This window comes from Silene latifolia, chromosome 4 (assembly GCF_048544455.1).
Source record: "Silene latifolia isolate original U9 population chromosome 4, ASM4854445v1, whole genome shotgun sequence".
NCBI lineage: Eukaryota > Viridiplantae > Streptophyta > Magnoliopsida > Caryophyllales > Caryophyllaceae > Silene > Silene latifolia.
This window is the reverse complement of record NC_133529.1, coordinates 100,287,252-100,302,399: the sequence shown is the minus strand read 5'-3', so window position 1 is coordinate 100,302,399 and position 15,148 is coordinate 100,287,252. Positions and strand designations below refer to the sequence as shown.

General features: G+C 42.4%; 2 protein-coding genes and 1 long non-coding RNA gene across 5 annotated transcripts; 1 reads left to right on the top strand and 2 right to left on the bottom strand.

Annotated features, from left to right (window-relative positions):
* Positions 1-6,284: 6,284 nt before the first annotated feature.
* Positions 6,285-7,541, bottom strand: LOC141651823 (uncharacterized). The gene has a single exon (XM_074459516.1). It carries the CDS (start codon positions 7,539-7,541, stop codon positions 6,285-6,287), a length of 1,257 nt encoding a protein of 418 aa, XP_074315617.1.
* Positions 7,542-7,686: 145 nt separating this feature from the next.
* Positions 7,687-9,906, top strand: LOC141652350 (uncharacterized). Of its 3 annotated transcripts, none has more exons than XR_012547162.1 (5): positions 7,687-8,021; positions 8,228-8,300; positions 8,938-9,007; positions 9,366-9,521; positions 9,675-9,906. It is a non-coding gene; the product is annotated as an uncharacterized LOC141652350 (long non-coding RNA). The 3 variants fall into 3 exon arrangements; XR_012547164.1 differs by having other exon boundaries at positions 8,224-8,300; XR_012547163.1 differs by having other exon boundaries at positions 8,215-8,300.
* Positions 9,907-13,969: 4,063 nt separating this feature from the next.
* Positions 13,970-14,734, bottom strand: LOC141651821 (uncharacterized). The gene has a single exon (XM_074459515.1). It carries the CDS (start codon positions 14,732-14,734, stop codon positions 13,970-13,972), a length of 765 nt encoding a protein of 254 aa, XP_074315616.1.
* Positions 14,735-15,148: the final 414 nt, after the last annotated feature.

Here is a 15,148-nt window from a genome sequence, read left to right as displayed (position 1 = left end):
GATTGGCGTCAATTCCCCCAGCACCGACAAGTACGCCGAGGAACTTACCCGCCGGACACCGAAGTTGCATTTCATTGGGTTGAGCTTCATCTTGTACTTCCTTAGTGAACAAAATGTCTCGTGTAAATCGGCTAAGTGCTCATTTCGGACTTGCTTTTTACAATAGCATCGTCGACGTAAGCCTCAATGTTTCGCCCTTTTTGATTTTGGAACACTTTGTCCACCAGTCTTGTGTAAGTTGCACCGGCGTTCTTTAAACCAAACGGCATCATTTTGTACATGTATGTGCCGTTACCGATGATGAATGCGCATTTAGGCATGTCTTCCTCGGCCATGAACACCGATGATACCCCGAGAAGGCGTCCGGCGAGGCTCGGCATAGTGTAACTGTCGTCGCGTCGATTAAACTATCTATTCGAGGCAGGGGATAGCAATCTTTGGGGCATGCTTTATTAAGATTGGTAAAATCCACGCACATCCTCCATGCCCCGATGATTTCCTCACCATTACAACATTAGTAACCACTCGGGATAGGTACAAGGCATGATAAAGCCCCGCCGATTAATTTATCTACCTCGGCTTTGATGGCCTCATCCTTCTCGGCTGAGGAGTTCCTCATCCTTTGCTTGACAGGGCGAGCGGTGGGGAGTACGTTCAGCTTGTGAACAATTACCTCCCGGCTCACGCCTGGCATCTCGGCCGCTGAGTAGGCGAAGACGTCTTTGTTCTTTCTCGGCGGATCTAGGAGTGCGGCTCAATTTTGGCTCCGGTTAACACCGATAGTTACGGTGCGGCCTGGGTCAATCTCTACCTCTTCGGTCTCCGCTCCCTCGACCATGCCGACGATGGTATCCATGCGCTCGCCCTCTTGTTGCAAGGATGGGCTCTTCCCCTTCTCTGACTTCTTCGCCACTTTGAAGGATTGCATGTTGCACCCTCTGGCGGACACTTGGACATTGACCACTTCGTCCTTTTCGTTCTTTGAGATGAGCTTATCGCTTCCCCGGTCCGAGACATACATCAATGTCGAGCCGGATGGACATTCTTGCATCGGCCTCGCTCAGGGTGACTCGGCCTATGAGAACGTTATAGGCGGACGAGCCGTCAATGACCACGAACTCAAACATAACGTTCTTGGCCGCACTTCCCTCGCCGAACCTCACCGGCTGATTGACCCAAGGGTACCAGGCCCGGCTCGAAAAAGGCGTACAACGGGTTGGTGCGAGGGCTCAAGTTTTCAACCTTCAGACCGAGGTTGAGAAAGCATTCGCTGTACATAATGTTTGTGTAGGCGCCTGTGTCAATCAGGCACCTCTTCACCAGGTGGTTGGCTATGTCCAAGTGGACTACGAGTGGGTCGCTGTGAGGGGCGATGACTCCCTCGTAGTCCTTCCTCCCAATAGTTATATCGGGGATGTTGGAAGCGGGAGTCGCTGTGTTGGGCATAAAGTTGATGGCCTGATACAGCTCGTTCAGGTGCCGTTTGTGCCCATGAGCGGACCCACCGTTCTCGTTGCCCCCGATGACAACATGGATAACTCCTATCCGTTCAAAGACGGATTTCCTGTTCGACCCGCCGACATCAGTCTTTTGGCCTTTGGCAACATACTTGCCGAGGCTCCCCTTCCGGATCAGCTCTTCAATGGCATTCTTCGAGATGCGGCGATTGTCGATAAGGTGACCGGTGTGACCGTGGTACTCACTGTACTGGCTCGTGTCACCGTCTCCTTTCGGCTTGGGGGGCCTTTCCCATTTCTGGCCCTCGTTCTTGCTCAGGGCGAAGACCTCGGCGGCCGATACGACCAGGGGGGTGTGATTTTTGTACCGCTTCTGGTAGTACAGCCCCGAACTCCCCCCGGCGTCCGCCGAGTTCTGCTTCTTGGCAGTCTTGTCAGATCGTTATTGTCACGGCGTCTTTCATCCGGGTTGTCCTCCCGGTGGCTTTTCTTCTCTGAGTGCCCAGCCTCGCTGTGGCCTACCCAGGTCTTGTGATAGTCCTTTACCTTGATGGCTTGGTCGGCCATCTTCCTGGCGGCGTCTAGGCCCAGGCCTTCGTACTTGATGAGCTCGTTTTTTAAGTCTCCCCTGGGGAGGCCTTTCATCAGCGGGAAGGCCGCCAGCTCGGGATTAATCTCACGAATCTGCTGAACCTTGGCATCGAACCTCTTCACATAGCTTCGTAGAGACTCGCCCCCCTCCTGCCTAATAGTTAGGAGGTCCGATGTCTCCACGGCCCTCCTCTTATTGCAAGAGTACTGGGCTAGGAAGGCGTCCCTTAGGTCGGCGTAACAAAGATCTGAGCCGTCGGGTAGCCCTTTGTACCAACTCTGAGCCATCCCATGCAAGGTCGTTGGGAAGACTCGGCACCAGACTTCATCGGGTTGTTCCCACACCGACATGTACGACTCAAAGTCCTCGGCATGGTTGGTGGGGTGGCTATCCCCTTTGTATGTGAACGCCGGCAATTTTAGTTTGGTTGGCATGGCGGTGTCAAGGACATAGGCACTGAGGGGCTGTCTGACCACGTGTCGAATGACACGCGGCGATCGGCTCCTCGCATTCCTAGTCCGGCTCCTCTCCTCGTACTGGGTGGGGCTTCTCCTCCGACTATGGTAAGTCGGGCTTCTTCTCCGACTCTGACGAGTCGGACTTCTTTCACTCCTCTGAGGCAGGCCTCGTCGGTGCCGCGGCGACGCTGTCCTCCCGCGGGTGCTCCATTCAAGTCTCTTGGAGTCACATTCTGGGCCCTGGTCTCCTGGACGGGTTCCGCCGCTCTTGTCGGTGTGACAGTGTGAGCCGACGTACTACCAATTAGGTCCAGGAGTAGCTTTAGTTTCGCTGCATCGACCACATGTCCCATGATGGTGACCTGGTTGGCGGGCGTGGCGTATCTGGTATTATTGGCATCCCGTACTCGGTTGAATTACCGGCCGGTGGAGGGCTGCTGCAACTCGAACGTGGACGGTATTATCTTGGCGAGTCGGTTTCGTCGATCACGAATACCTCTTGTTGTTTCGACATCTTCTTAGCTTTTTGGGTGGGTTTTTGTTTTGTTTTTTTTGTTTGGGAATGAGTGTGACTAGCTTCTAGTATCTTTCCCCACGAGGCAGGCGCCAATTGTTCCGGTGTAATTCGGAGCGATTATATGTTACCACCCGTGCTTGTAGAATGACGTCTTTGGTTGAATCCTCCTTGCGGTCTCCTGAAACGATGAACAAACTGAGGGCTCGGCTTTGGACCGAGCGAACTCACTCCGACGCTCAAGTCAGTAACTTAGAGAGATAAGTTGTTGTTACTTGGCAAAGTACGTATTGTAGAGAGATAAGGAAGATATTACCAGATGAATAGTGATTCTTAGGTTCAATTGTGGATCTCCTCCTCAATGAGAGTTGAGGAGTATTTATAGACTTTCACCTTTTGTCACGTAGTGGCCAAGTGGCCAAGTAGCTAGCAGGTGGAAAGACTGATCTACCCCTCAGCCGAGGGACCCATGGCAGGCCGGCGGGCCCTGTTGACTCGCCGCCGAGGGGCCTTGGATATGAGTTCGTGGATGTGTGCCTCGGCTGGCTTATTGTCCCCGCCGAGGCACAAGAGACAGGCCGACAGGTGGCGTCGGTTAGGCTGTCTAAGCCGTTGACTTGCTGTGGATATCTTTGACCTTGCTCAATATGCTGACAGGTCAGCGGGTGCAGAATATGCCCCATCAGTATTCAATACATGTCTTGATTTTTGTAGATTCTTGCAATCCTAAGATAATGTGAAACTTAAGAAAGGGTCTTAAGTAGGACATCAATGAGTTGAAATCAATGTTTTGATCATGTTATAAAACTTTTATCGATAAGTCGAGAAATTGTGTTTATACATGGAGTTTAGTGGGAGTTACGGTAATTTTAATTAGTCTAATATGTGGATGACATATTGATCATTGGGAATGATTTAAGACTTGGAGAAATTTAATACATCTTTAATATCCAGGTTTATGGAGATAAATCCACGTGATATTAGCGTCAAATAAGAAGTTTTATGTTGATAAGATTCATGACTAGTTCAATCAAGTTGAACATATTTGATTTATTCCATTTGCTTCCGCTGCCGGATCATTAAATGAGTAATGATATATAGCACTTCATATACTTTGAGTATGATGAATTGTTTCAAAATCGAATTTAAGTAATAGTTATCAAATAGCCATATAGATTATTCTTAAGTGCTTGAAGAAGCATTAAAGATGGAAAGTTAAGTGTTTTTGATGCAATTCACAAATTTGTGTAAGGGCTTACACTAATGACTGTTGAGATTGCATAAGGTTTCGGACAAAAACCGTATTCGAAACACTTAAAGATGGTTAAAGAACCATTATGGCTATGTTATTTAAGAAATGGATTTGATAGAATCGTTCTAGGCAATAAAGAACAATGAGAGATGCTTACAACGGAAATTGAGTACACTTGCAATCATGAGATGTGCAAGAGGATGGATCCCGCACACTGTGAAAACAGTGGGAGCTATTCTAAGGTTAGAGAGCTTATGTCTAGATTGGATCTAGACACGTACCAGAAAGTTTTGTAATGCAAATGTATACATTACAAAGGAAAACGAGTATGTAGTAAGGTTGAGTAAGGTACAAGAAGTTGATAAAACCTACTAACCAAAGCCTTCTCATAGGCTTAACATGATGAGTCATATGTCATTTCAATTGGATTGACATGAACAACTACATACATGATCAAATTGGATTATAAGAATATGAAGTAGTAATCAGGTATTGACTATTCATATGTGATAATCACATTTGTCGTTCGAGTTTTTACTTTAAAAACTCTTTTATTACTTTGTTACATCCAAACGGGTTGTAGAGACAATATTGAACCCCGTTAAAGTGAACCCGGATTAACATGGTATTTGCCCATAGTCACTTGTATGAGGTGACGTTTCGAAGTGACTAGAGTGTGATGCGATTGATGGCAAGTTCAAGTGCCATAGAGTCATGTAAGATGACTAGTCGATCACATAGGCAGACTGTTAGGAACACTTTGTCGGGCCTTATGACCGCTTATAGAGTTCTGGAAAATTTATATAGCCTGGTCGTGGCGAGAGCTACTATAGTATTCTAATGAGTCAATTCTTTGACTAAAGACTGTTCGCCTAAGGTGGCACAGTTTCAGATTAACTTTGATTTATGTTACTACGACCTTCGTAAATGGGGTCAAATGGGCATATTTTGGGTTATGATGGATGTGGCTAGTCGAAGGGAATAGTGCGATAGGAATTGTCCACCCCTTGTCAGGGTTAAAACAATATCTCAGGGCCACTCGAGGAGTAATGAACTGGAAATGCGTGGCCACGCTCAGAAGGTATCTATGGTAGATAATTCCATAGATAATTCCGGTCAATCAGTTATTCTCCAGATCGAGGAAACCACTCTCGATATGATCACTTGCAAGTACGACCCGAAAGACACCTTGCATTGAGTGGGAGATAGTAATAGGACAAGAGAATTGGTGACGCACACTTGTCGAGGACAAGTGGGAGATTGTTGGAATAAGTGTCCTCCGACAATAATGCGATCACAACTGTCGATCATAATGATCACATGTTTAAATCTCATATTTAAGAATACATGTGGGAAATAATATTGTACAGTCAACTGGTCCACACATATCGGTAATGATTGGCTGAGTAGAGTTTGACATTAGTGTCATGCGACGGTGGTGATCAGTTGATCCCCTTAGGTCATACCTATAGGGAAATACTCTTAATTGATTATTTAATTAATCGTATGCCGATACGAGTTAATTAAATTGCTTAAAATTGACGGATGATTTTGTGAATATAATTACGTGTCTTATTGTAATTTGATTAAATAAGATTCGGTCTAAGTAATCGAATTGTTTTATTACTTAGATTAATTTATTGTTTATGAAACGATTAAAAATAGAATGAATAATTTATTATAAATACAAGTTGTTGTAGTTTATAATTATATGACCCATTTTGGTACAAGTAATTATGAATTACTAATTATTTTTGTATGTGACATATTTAATTATATGATGATTTTTAATATGTTAAAAATACATTATAATGTAACATGTCAAGTAACATGTCACATATGTCACAATTGACAAATGACAAAAATAAAATGGACCACCATGTTATATGGGTGACCGAAATTGGAGGGGTTTAGGGTTGTTTTGTTTGAATTCTTTTTTTTTTTTTTTTTGATAAAATGTGAGTATATATATCAAAAAATGTAGAATTTACATGAAATGTAAATCCTTTAATTACATAAGGTTCTTATGGCATAGCCAAGATACATCATTAGCACTCAAATTCTCCTTCCCTCTTCCTCTAACTCTAGCCTTCATACTGTCATTCAGCTGCATAGCAACCTGTCTAGGATGCATTAAGACCATATCGTGCCTGCATTTGTTCCTCTGGAACCAGATAGCATATAATGCCCCCAAGAACAAGGCAATCTGAACCCCTTTCTGGACCACTATGCCTCCTCTATTAGCCCACCACAAAAGATCAATTGTCATAGGAAAACTACAACCTGTAATCTGCTGTAGCTCTAGCATCACACGTCTACTGTACTGGCAAACAAAGAACAGATGAGCCAAGGACTCATCAGCTTGGCCACATAAAATACAGCAAGCATCAACATCCAACCCATAAGTTATCAGCTTATCCATCGTGTTCATAGCTTCATGTGCCACTAACCATCCCATGAACTGATACTTAGGGAGTGCCCAACTGTTCCACACAACCTTACTCCAGCAAACAGATGGGTTAGTATTCCTGAGCCACTCGTAGCAGCCACTAGGAGTATACCCCGTGGGTTGAACCACCCACACCCCATCAACAAAACCCTGAGCCAAGTCCTGCTTAACCCTGCAAATCCTCCTCCAAACCCAACTAGAATTAGTTGAGGGGTTGTACTCAAACCAGTCCCTCCCTCTGAGATGATTATACTGTACCCAATGCACCCATATGGAGTCTCTCTTCTCTGCAATCCAGTTCACTAGACGTCCCACCATTGCTTTGTTCCACACCTCCTGATTCTTCAGACCTAGTCCTCCTTCTTCCTTAGGCTTACAAATTTTGTCCCAAGCTACTAAGGGAACCCTCCTATATTCAGTACCATTTTCCCATAGAAAGTTTCTACAAATGGTTTCAATGCTCTTAATGATGCCCTTGGGGAGGACAAACATCGAGGCCCAATAAGAGTGCAAAGTATTAAGGACTGACTTAACCAACACCAGCCTACCTGCATAGGAGAACTTTCTTGCTCCATAATTATGAATTCTTGCACAAATCTTCTCAATGAGGCAGGCACAGTCAGAGAGCTTTAATCTTGTGGTTTGGATAGGCATACCCAGGTATTTAAAAGGGAGAACACCTTCACCAAAACCTGATATCTGTAAGATATCAGTCTTAATGTGATCAGGCACTCCTCTAAAATAAGCATTGGACTTAGCAGGACTGATTTTGAGACCAGATGCTTTTGAGAAAGTAGAGAAGGACTTTAAGAGCAGCATCATAGAGTTAGTGTCACTAATAGAAATAAAGCAATTGGCATCGGTACCATGACATCGGTTCTACTAAGAACCGATGCCAATTATAGTTTAGAGCGATATTCACATCGGTTGTTACTAAAAGACCGATGTCATCATTGTTCTTGGACAAATAGCATCAGTTGTATAATATAGCCGATGCCATTTTTTCTATCATTATATACACAATTACACACCCACAACCTTTCGTGTTACTTGACCTACCCATTCTCCTTGCAACTGCTGCCATGTCGTTTATCAGCGGCCACCACCATCACCACATCATTCATCATCTCGCTTGCACGATATCGATTGCCGCCCTATATACGCCTCACTTACCTCGCCCTACCCCACCTCCAGACCAACCCACGAAATTTTTCTTCACTCAGATCCACGCTCGTCATTTCTTTACTTGACCACAACTCCTGACCCACACAAGCGTGGCTCCTTCTTCAAACTGAGCAGGTATTATTTTTATTTTTTCAAAAAATTCAATTAGTTTTCAGAATATATGATCCAACTGTAAGCAAAATGTCGGGTGTTGTACGGTGTGCGGAAGGTGTTCGATGAATTGTCTGACAAAAATTGTGTCTTGAAATTACCCCTGGTAAGTGTGTTCTTAGGGTTATTTTGTTGATTAATAATGTTATTTTTCTAGCGTAATCAGATAGGTGATGGAAATAATGGAATCAACAATCAGGATTCGAATTCGCATACTTGGAGATTTGATATCAGTCAAAAAAGGTGATTTTGATGCCCATTTGATTGTTGAATTGTTTTTCATACATTTTTTTAAGTGTAGTTAATCTTGTTGCGGTGCTGTCAAACTTTACTTGAAATCACCATTATTTATAGCTATTATTGCATTGTTCATATGTATGTCTAAGTCTCACTTTATGAATGATATGAGGCTTGACTCATGTACAATAAAATTAGCTAACTAATGATGGGTGCGTAAAACTTTGCTATGGCTTTCTTATAAATGATGTTTGGGTGTTAGACTATTGCCCCATCATTCTTCAAGGGATAAATGATGATTTGTATGTTGATGATCATAACCATTTAATAGTGTATTAATGATTCATAGCCTTAATCTTACCTTATATTCTGGAAACAGTGTATATATACTCTTTTCAATAGGTTCTTGACCTGTGCGAAAGCTCTATGAAACTCGAAGTACTAGTTTTCTTAATTAGATGCATATTCAGATTTCAGAGATATATGAAGAAATGATAAAAGACCATTTTACTTCGACGTACTGGTTTATGCCATGTTTTCAGGTTTCAATATGACTATATTCATCATCGAACTGTCTGTAAACTGTTAAATCTCCCTTTAATCCGCTTATATATCTTGACAATCCTTTTTTTCTTTTTTGTAGAATGGAACAAAGGAATCCATCACCAAGCTTATCTCAGACCCGGATAGTGCCACCCCGAAGCCTAATGTTGGTGAGATCCTCTTACGCCTTCATCCTACTGTAGTTTAGTTTAACAGCATCTCTAGATGTCAGCTTTTTACATTTGGCAAATTTGATTTACCATAGTATGTATGGCCTCTGCCTGTAACATGTTATCAGTGTACGCTCTTCTAATTCTGTAGTTGGTCATCATTATCATCATTCGTACATGATTGCATATGAAGCCTTGAAACATGGACCTGTGGTTGAGAGTCTTGAGACCCGAAACTTTCAAACATATATCATTCTTTCAAGTGGGTTTTAAAATGTGGTAGTTGTTGTTAGTTTAAGAGAATAAAGCCCAACAATGATAGTGATGCTGCCATTTCTTCTCTGAGTCAACTCTGCAGGGGCTAAGGCTGAATGCGTCTATACCGTGGTTACAACTCGGGAGGTCTTGAAGTTGGTTTTGTTAAGGCATCGTTATATTAAAAAGGCTCTTTGTAAGTGTACAAAAATCTGAGATCATAGTGTTAATAGAAGTCAATATCCATCAATGTTTGCAGGTACGCATTTAATCAACTTCTAATTAACTTTTTAGTCATCTGATAATATGTTTGTGTCTATACTTCTTCAAGTTCGTGAACTGTGTTGCAATCTCATTGCATAATTATTGGACGATCTATCATTATCATTTTTGTTTATTCCATGTATTTCAGGTTCAATAATTACACTTGAAGAATTGAAGGAGGTTTAGGGACTTTGAGCTGTATTGCAAAGAGAGCATATCATGTACTATCGATCGATTTACATGTTCAAGTAGATTTCTATGTAGGAAGGAATATAGTTAAGGGTTTGGATGTATGTGATGGTGAATTCTTGCTAAATATTATTTCTTTGGAATATAGTTGTATTGGATTCAGCTATGTTGTTACTTGTTAGTAAATTTGATTTTCATATATTTATCGAGTTTGCATTGTTCAATTTCTAAGGGATGTGCTATCAATTTTTTTGTACAATTTATGCAAACAAATTACAATTTGTAGTAAAAAGAAAATTATATAAATGTGGCGTTAGTTGTCGAGGCTCAATCGAATACAACAAATTGACATCGGTTGTTAAGGTATAACCGATGCTAAACTTGGCCATATTGGCATCGGTTGTAAACCGATGCCAATTGAATAACAACCGATGACAATATGTGTAAATTGGCATCGGTTCATGAACCGATGCCAATTCAAAAAAACGTCATTGGCATCGCCCGCATTGGCATCGGTTGGGAGCCGATGCCAATCACTGTTTATAACCGATGCCAATTGCATTAATTGTACTAGTGATTATTTTATTCTACAAACACAATCATAACCCTAGGGTGTAGGCATGCAAGGCTAAACATTTTGAGAAGAACAAACTTAAAACTAGGGTTGCATGCTAGTCTCTTGTGAAGAGCAAAAATAAAAAGCATTGGGCATGCTACCCAAGGCTATTTTTTTCGGCCAACCATAAGAAATAGAAGGAGTTTTCTCTTCTATTATTATTCATTCATTCTACAACTCAAGATGTGTGATATTTTTGAGTGTGCAAAAATTACTCTAGACTTTGTGAAAGAATAAGAGAGCAAAATCTCACAAAATCCTCTTCTCTTGACCGAAATACAAGAGAACAAAAACACCATTTTTGTGTCCAAATTTTAAGTAAGATTAATATTATTACTAGCTCATAATAATGTTAGTTATTAAGGGTGTTCCTTGGGTATATGCTTTTGGGAGAGGTTCTAATTTGAACCTTTGTTCATCCATTGTTGGAAAGCTCAAGAACTAACAAGTAGGAGATCTTGTTGGTGCCCAAAAATCCGAAACACCAATGTAAGAAGTGACGATTTCTTCTCTACCTTGTTTTATGTTTGCATGCATAAGTTCTTGTTTTAATTTTATGACTAAATTAAACTATCATACTATGAATATGTATACTAATGAGATTAATGAATTCTAACAGAACTTATAGGCCACATTACAAAGACTACACTACTACAAATCCAGGCAACTACAACGCCCCTTTAACAACGATTATTCACGAAAATCACAATAGACGTTGTAGAATGTATGGCGCGAATTTTACTAAACTAAATTACAACAGGTATGGTTATAAAAACCGTTGTTATTAGTTTTAACAACGGGTCACCCATGCACAACCGTTGTTAATAATTTGGCGCAAAATTGGCGCAAAGTTAGTGAAAAGTAATCACAACGGTTATTTTTGAAACCCGTTGTTAAAACTTATTTAACAACGGGTGTTTTTTATAACCGTTGTTAAAACATATTTCACAACGGTTGTTGTTTAATAACCGTTGTCAATACCTTCCATACTATAAACCACACAAACACAAGTCTCTGCGACCACAAAACACAAACCTTAATACACAAACACAAACCCAAAGAAAGACCAAACACAAACACAAAACACACACTTTCTCATCGTCTCTTTCTCTCTTTCTCATCGTCGCTTTATCTTCTCGCCGTCACTTTGTTGATTTCATCGTCTCTTTACGTACGTTCGTAATTATCGGAGTTTGTTTCATCGTCATTATTTTATTGTTCTAATTATTTCATTTCAATGTATGTGTTTTTATCGACCATTAGGTTCCGTTCAAAGATCTGCTAATTATTTCATTTCCATGTATGTGTTTCTAATTATTTCATTTCCATCTTCTTTGGCGTCCTTCAAGACGGATCGAGCATGTTTTAGCGATTAGGGTTTGGAGAATATATTGAGATAATGGAAATGCATGTTAGTTGAGATAATGCAATGTATTTATACTAATGTGTGGGTTGAGTTGTTTTTTAATTAATATATATGTTAGGAAGTTGTGCCATATATGTTAGGAAGTTGTGCCATAATCAGATCTTGATGATGACTGATAGATCTATGGAGTTGAAAAAATGGAAGCAAATCAAACAAGCATAACTCAACACTTTCAAAATGATCATTTCATTTAATTTTAAACCAAATACATTACAGCAATTATCAGAAATCAAAAGATGTATAATAAGCCGGAACAACCCCGGTTAAGCGTAAAAAGCGCTTCTCAACCTACCACCAATCACGCCACTCTGGTATACCGCTAACTTCCGGGTCATTGGCTTCATATTTTGCAATAACAGATTGAATATATGCAAGGACACGACTTGCATGTGGAGATAAGGTTGGAAGAGTACAACTCAACATATCTCTCGGCTGCACCAAGTTGCGAAATGTAACAGTAGACTAGGGTATGAAGATGATGATGATGATGAGGCTTTGTTGACAAGGCGGACTGCTTCACGCCTCTTAATCCAATAATTCCGTTGATGTTCAAGGGATGCTTTGATTAATGGGTGTTGATCGGAGGAAGCCCTACGAGAACCTTCCCATCATCTTCAATCGTTTGTGTAAGCCATTCTTCGTTGTTGATAAAATTAGGGTTCATTGCCATGTTGTTTCAATTAATGAATGTTAGTAAAGGATGCTTTAATATGTTGGTAAAGGATGCTTTAATATTTATAGTTAGTAATATTTAATTTAATTTTTTTTTATTTTTTAAGAACAAACAACAACGGTTATTTACAAACAACCCGTTGTCTTTAGTTATAACAACGGTTTTGTATATTAAAACCCGTTGTTATAACTTTCCCCCCAAAATTGAGTCACACTTTCCACAACGGGTTTTTATATTTAAAACCGTTGTTAATAGTTTTAACAACGGTTTCCGTAAGAAAACTAACCGTTGTTAAAACCTTCTACAACGGACGCTTTAACAACGTCCGCTTTTTTATATAACAACGGTTTTTGACCGTTGTTATAGCCTGTATCTGTAGTAGTGCTAATTGGCCTGAAATCACGGATTTTATCTGGCGCCTTCTTCTTCGGAATCAAGACTATATGAGTCTTATTGAGTCGAGCCGGAGACCTGTGACCACAGAGGATTTCGAGCATTGTACTCACGACATTAGACCCAACAATCTGCCAATAAGATTGGTAAAATAGCCCATTCATACCATCGGGTCCAGGGGCCTTTAAAGGATGCATTTTATTTAAAGCTTCGACAATCTCCGCTTCATTATACTCCGCTTGCAGGACCTGGTTCATCCGAGTCGTCACACGCCCCTCAATCCCCTCTAAAACGGCCTCAAAATTCGATGGTTCTGCCGAGGTAAACAGCCCTTTGAAGTAATCAATAGCCACCATCGAAATCTCCTCTTCCCCCACACGCACCTGCCCAGCATCATCAATAAGATTCCCGATAAAATTCTTGCGTTTACGCTCCCCTGCTCGTGAGTGGAAAAACTTAGTATTACGGTCCCCATCCCTAAGCCATAAAGCACGTGACCTCTGTCGCCAATATTGCTCCTCTTGTCTGTATAAACTCGCTATTTCCGCTATGAGCTTCCTCCGTTTTGGCACACTGCGTTCCGTTCTATCGCCCTCATTGAGACGAGCAAGCTGTTTCCGTTTCAATTCTAGAGATCGACTTATCTTACCAATGCTAGTCTTCTTCCAGGTAGGGGTGGGCATAATCCGGTCCGGACCGGAAAAATGGACCGGTCTGGACCGGAATCGAGTGGACCGAAACCGGAATTAAAAATTCCGGCCCGGTATCCGGTCCACCATTTTCGAAGATTCCGGTTTCCGGTCCGGTCCGGTCCGGGACTGGGATCGGTATTTTCCGGTTTGGACCGGAATGCCCGGAATTATGGTTATTTTCATTTTTTTTCTTAAAATTGTATTTTTATTCCGGTCCAATTCGGTCCAACCGGTCCGATCCGGTCCAATGGACCGGAATTTTTGGTCCGGAATTTGAAAAAGTGAGTAATTTCGGTCCAACCGGTCCGGTCCGGTCTTAGACCGGAATTTTTTCGGTCCGGTCTTGGACCGGAATTTTTGTAATCCGGTCCGGTCCCGGTCCGTGAATTTTAACGATTCCGGTTCCGGTCCAAACCGGTTCCGGTCCGGTCCGGTTTTGGACCGGTGCCCAGCCCTACTTCCAGGCATACAATTCCTTCCCACACGCCCTTAGCGAATCCACCAAATCCCCTTGCCCCTTTTCGACCCCTCTAATGATAGCCTCTTTGCAACCCTCCTCACCAACCCATATCTGCTCAAAGCGGAACCTACTCCTTGTCTTACTTCCTATCTCACGTCGATCAAAATCCAATCTCAAAGGGGCATGGTCAGACCACTCGCGATCAAGATGAAAAAGTCTAGCATAAGGAAAGAGATCTAACCATGTTTCGGTACAAAGGGCTCGATCAAGTCTGCATTTATGATTAGCATCCCCCGCCTGACCATTATCAAACGTGAATTTGTACCCTTCCCAAGGAGCATCTCTCAACCCACAGTCATCAATAGCCGACTGGAAATTATTTATTTGCCATTGCGCACGACTTCCTCCCTTCATCTCGGTAGAGTATAAAATCTCGTTGAAATCTCCAATACAAACCCATGGAAGAGCCGACTGGTTATGAAGTAAGCGTAGCAATTCCCAAGAAAGATGACGGTCTGAGACTGCCGGCCACCCATAGAAGCCCGTGATTCTCCACTCTTTCTCCCCTTCTCGGATATGACAATCAACATGGTGAACAGAAGCTGATACAAAATTACAATCGACCTCCTTTTTCCATAAAAAAGCGAGACCCCCCGACCTACCGACACTATCCACTTCTATCCCATTATACTCACCCAACCATTCCCTCACCCTCCTCATATCACGACCACAGAGCTTCGTCTCGTAAAGGAAGATCATGGCCGGGGCCTCCCTCCGTACTAAGGTACGAAGGGCATTCACCGTGTCGGGGTTGCCCAAGCCCCGACAGTTAAGGCTTAAAAGATTCATTGGGCCCAGCGGGGTTGAGCCACCTCAACCTTCGCCTCAGGTATTAAGACGCCCCCGTCTGATACAGTCTTCATCCGTTTACCCCCTTCATAGTTTATCGTCTCCTCCCTCTCACGCTTCCCACCACTCGTGCTCTCCATCCTATCATCCCCTGTCATTTGAGCTCCTCCCCTATCCAGTCTTCTCCATTCTCCTTTTTTGCCATTCCCCTTACCCATCTTACTGCTAGTATCTGTAACGTGTTGTGCTTCCCCAATTTCTCCCCCCTCTTCAGCTCGTTGTACACCTGCGTAGCTCAGATTCCCCGCCTGTCCCTGCATATTC

What these genes read in the sequence shown, in the direction of transcription:
- LOC141651821 (XM_074459515.1), bottom strand. Translation starts at nt 14,734, where the DNA reads ATGATCTTCCTTTACGAGACGAAGCTCTGTGGTCGTGATATGAGGAGG.
- LOC141651823 (XM_074459516.1), bottom strand. Translation starts at nt 7,541, where the DNA reads ATGCTGCTCTTAAAGTCCTTCTCTACTTTCTCAAAAGCATCTGGTCTC.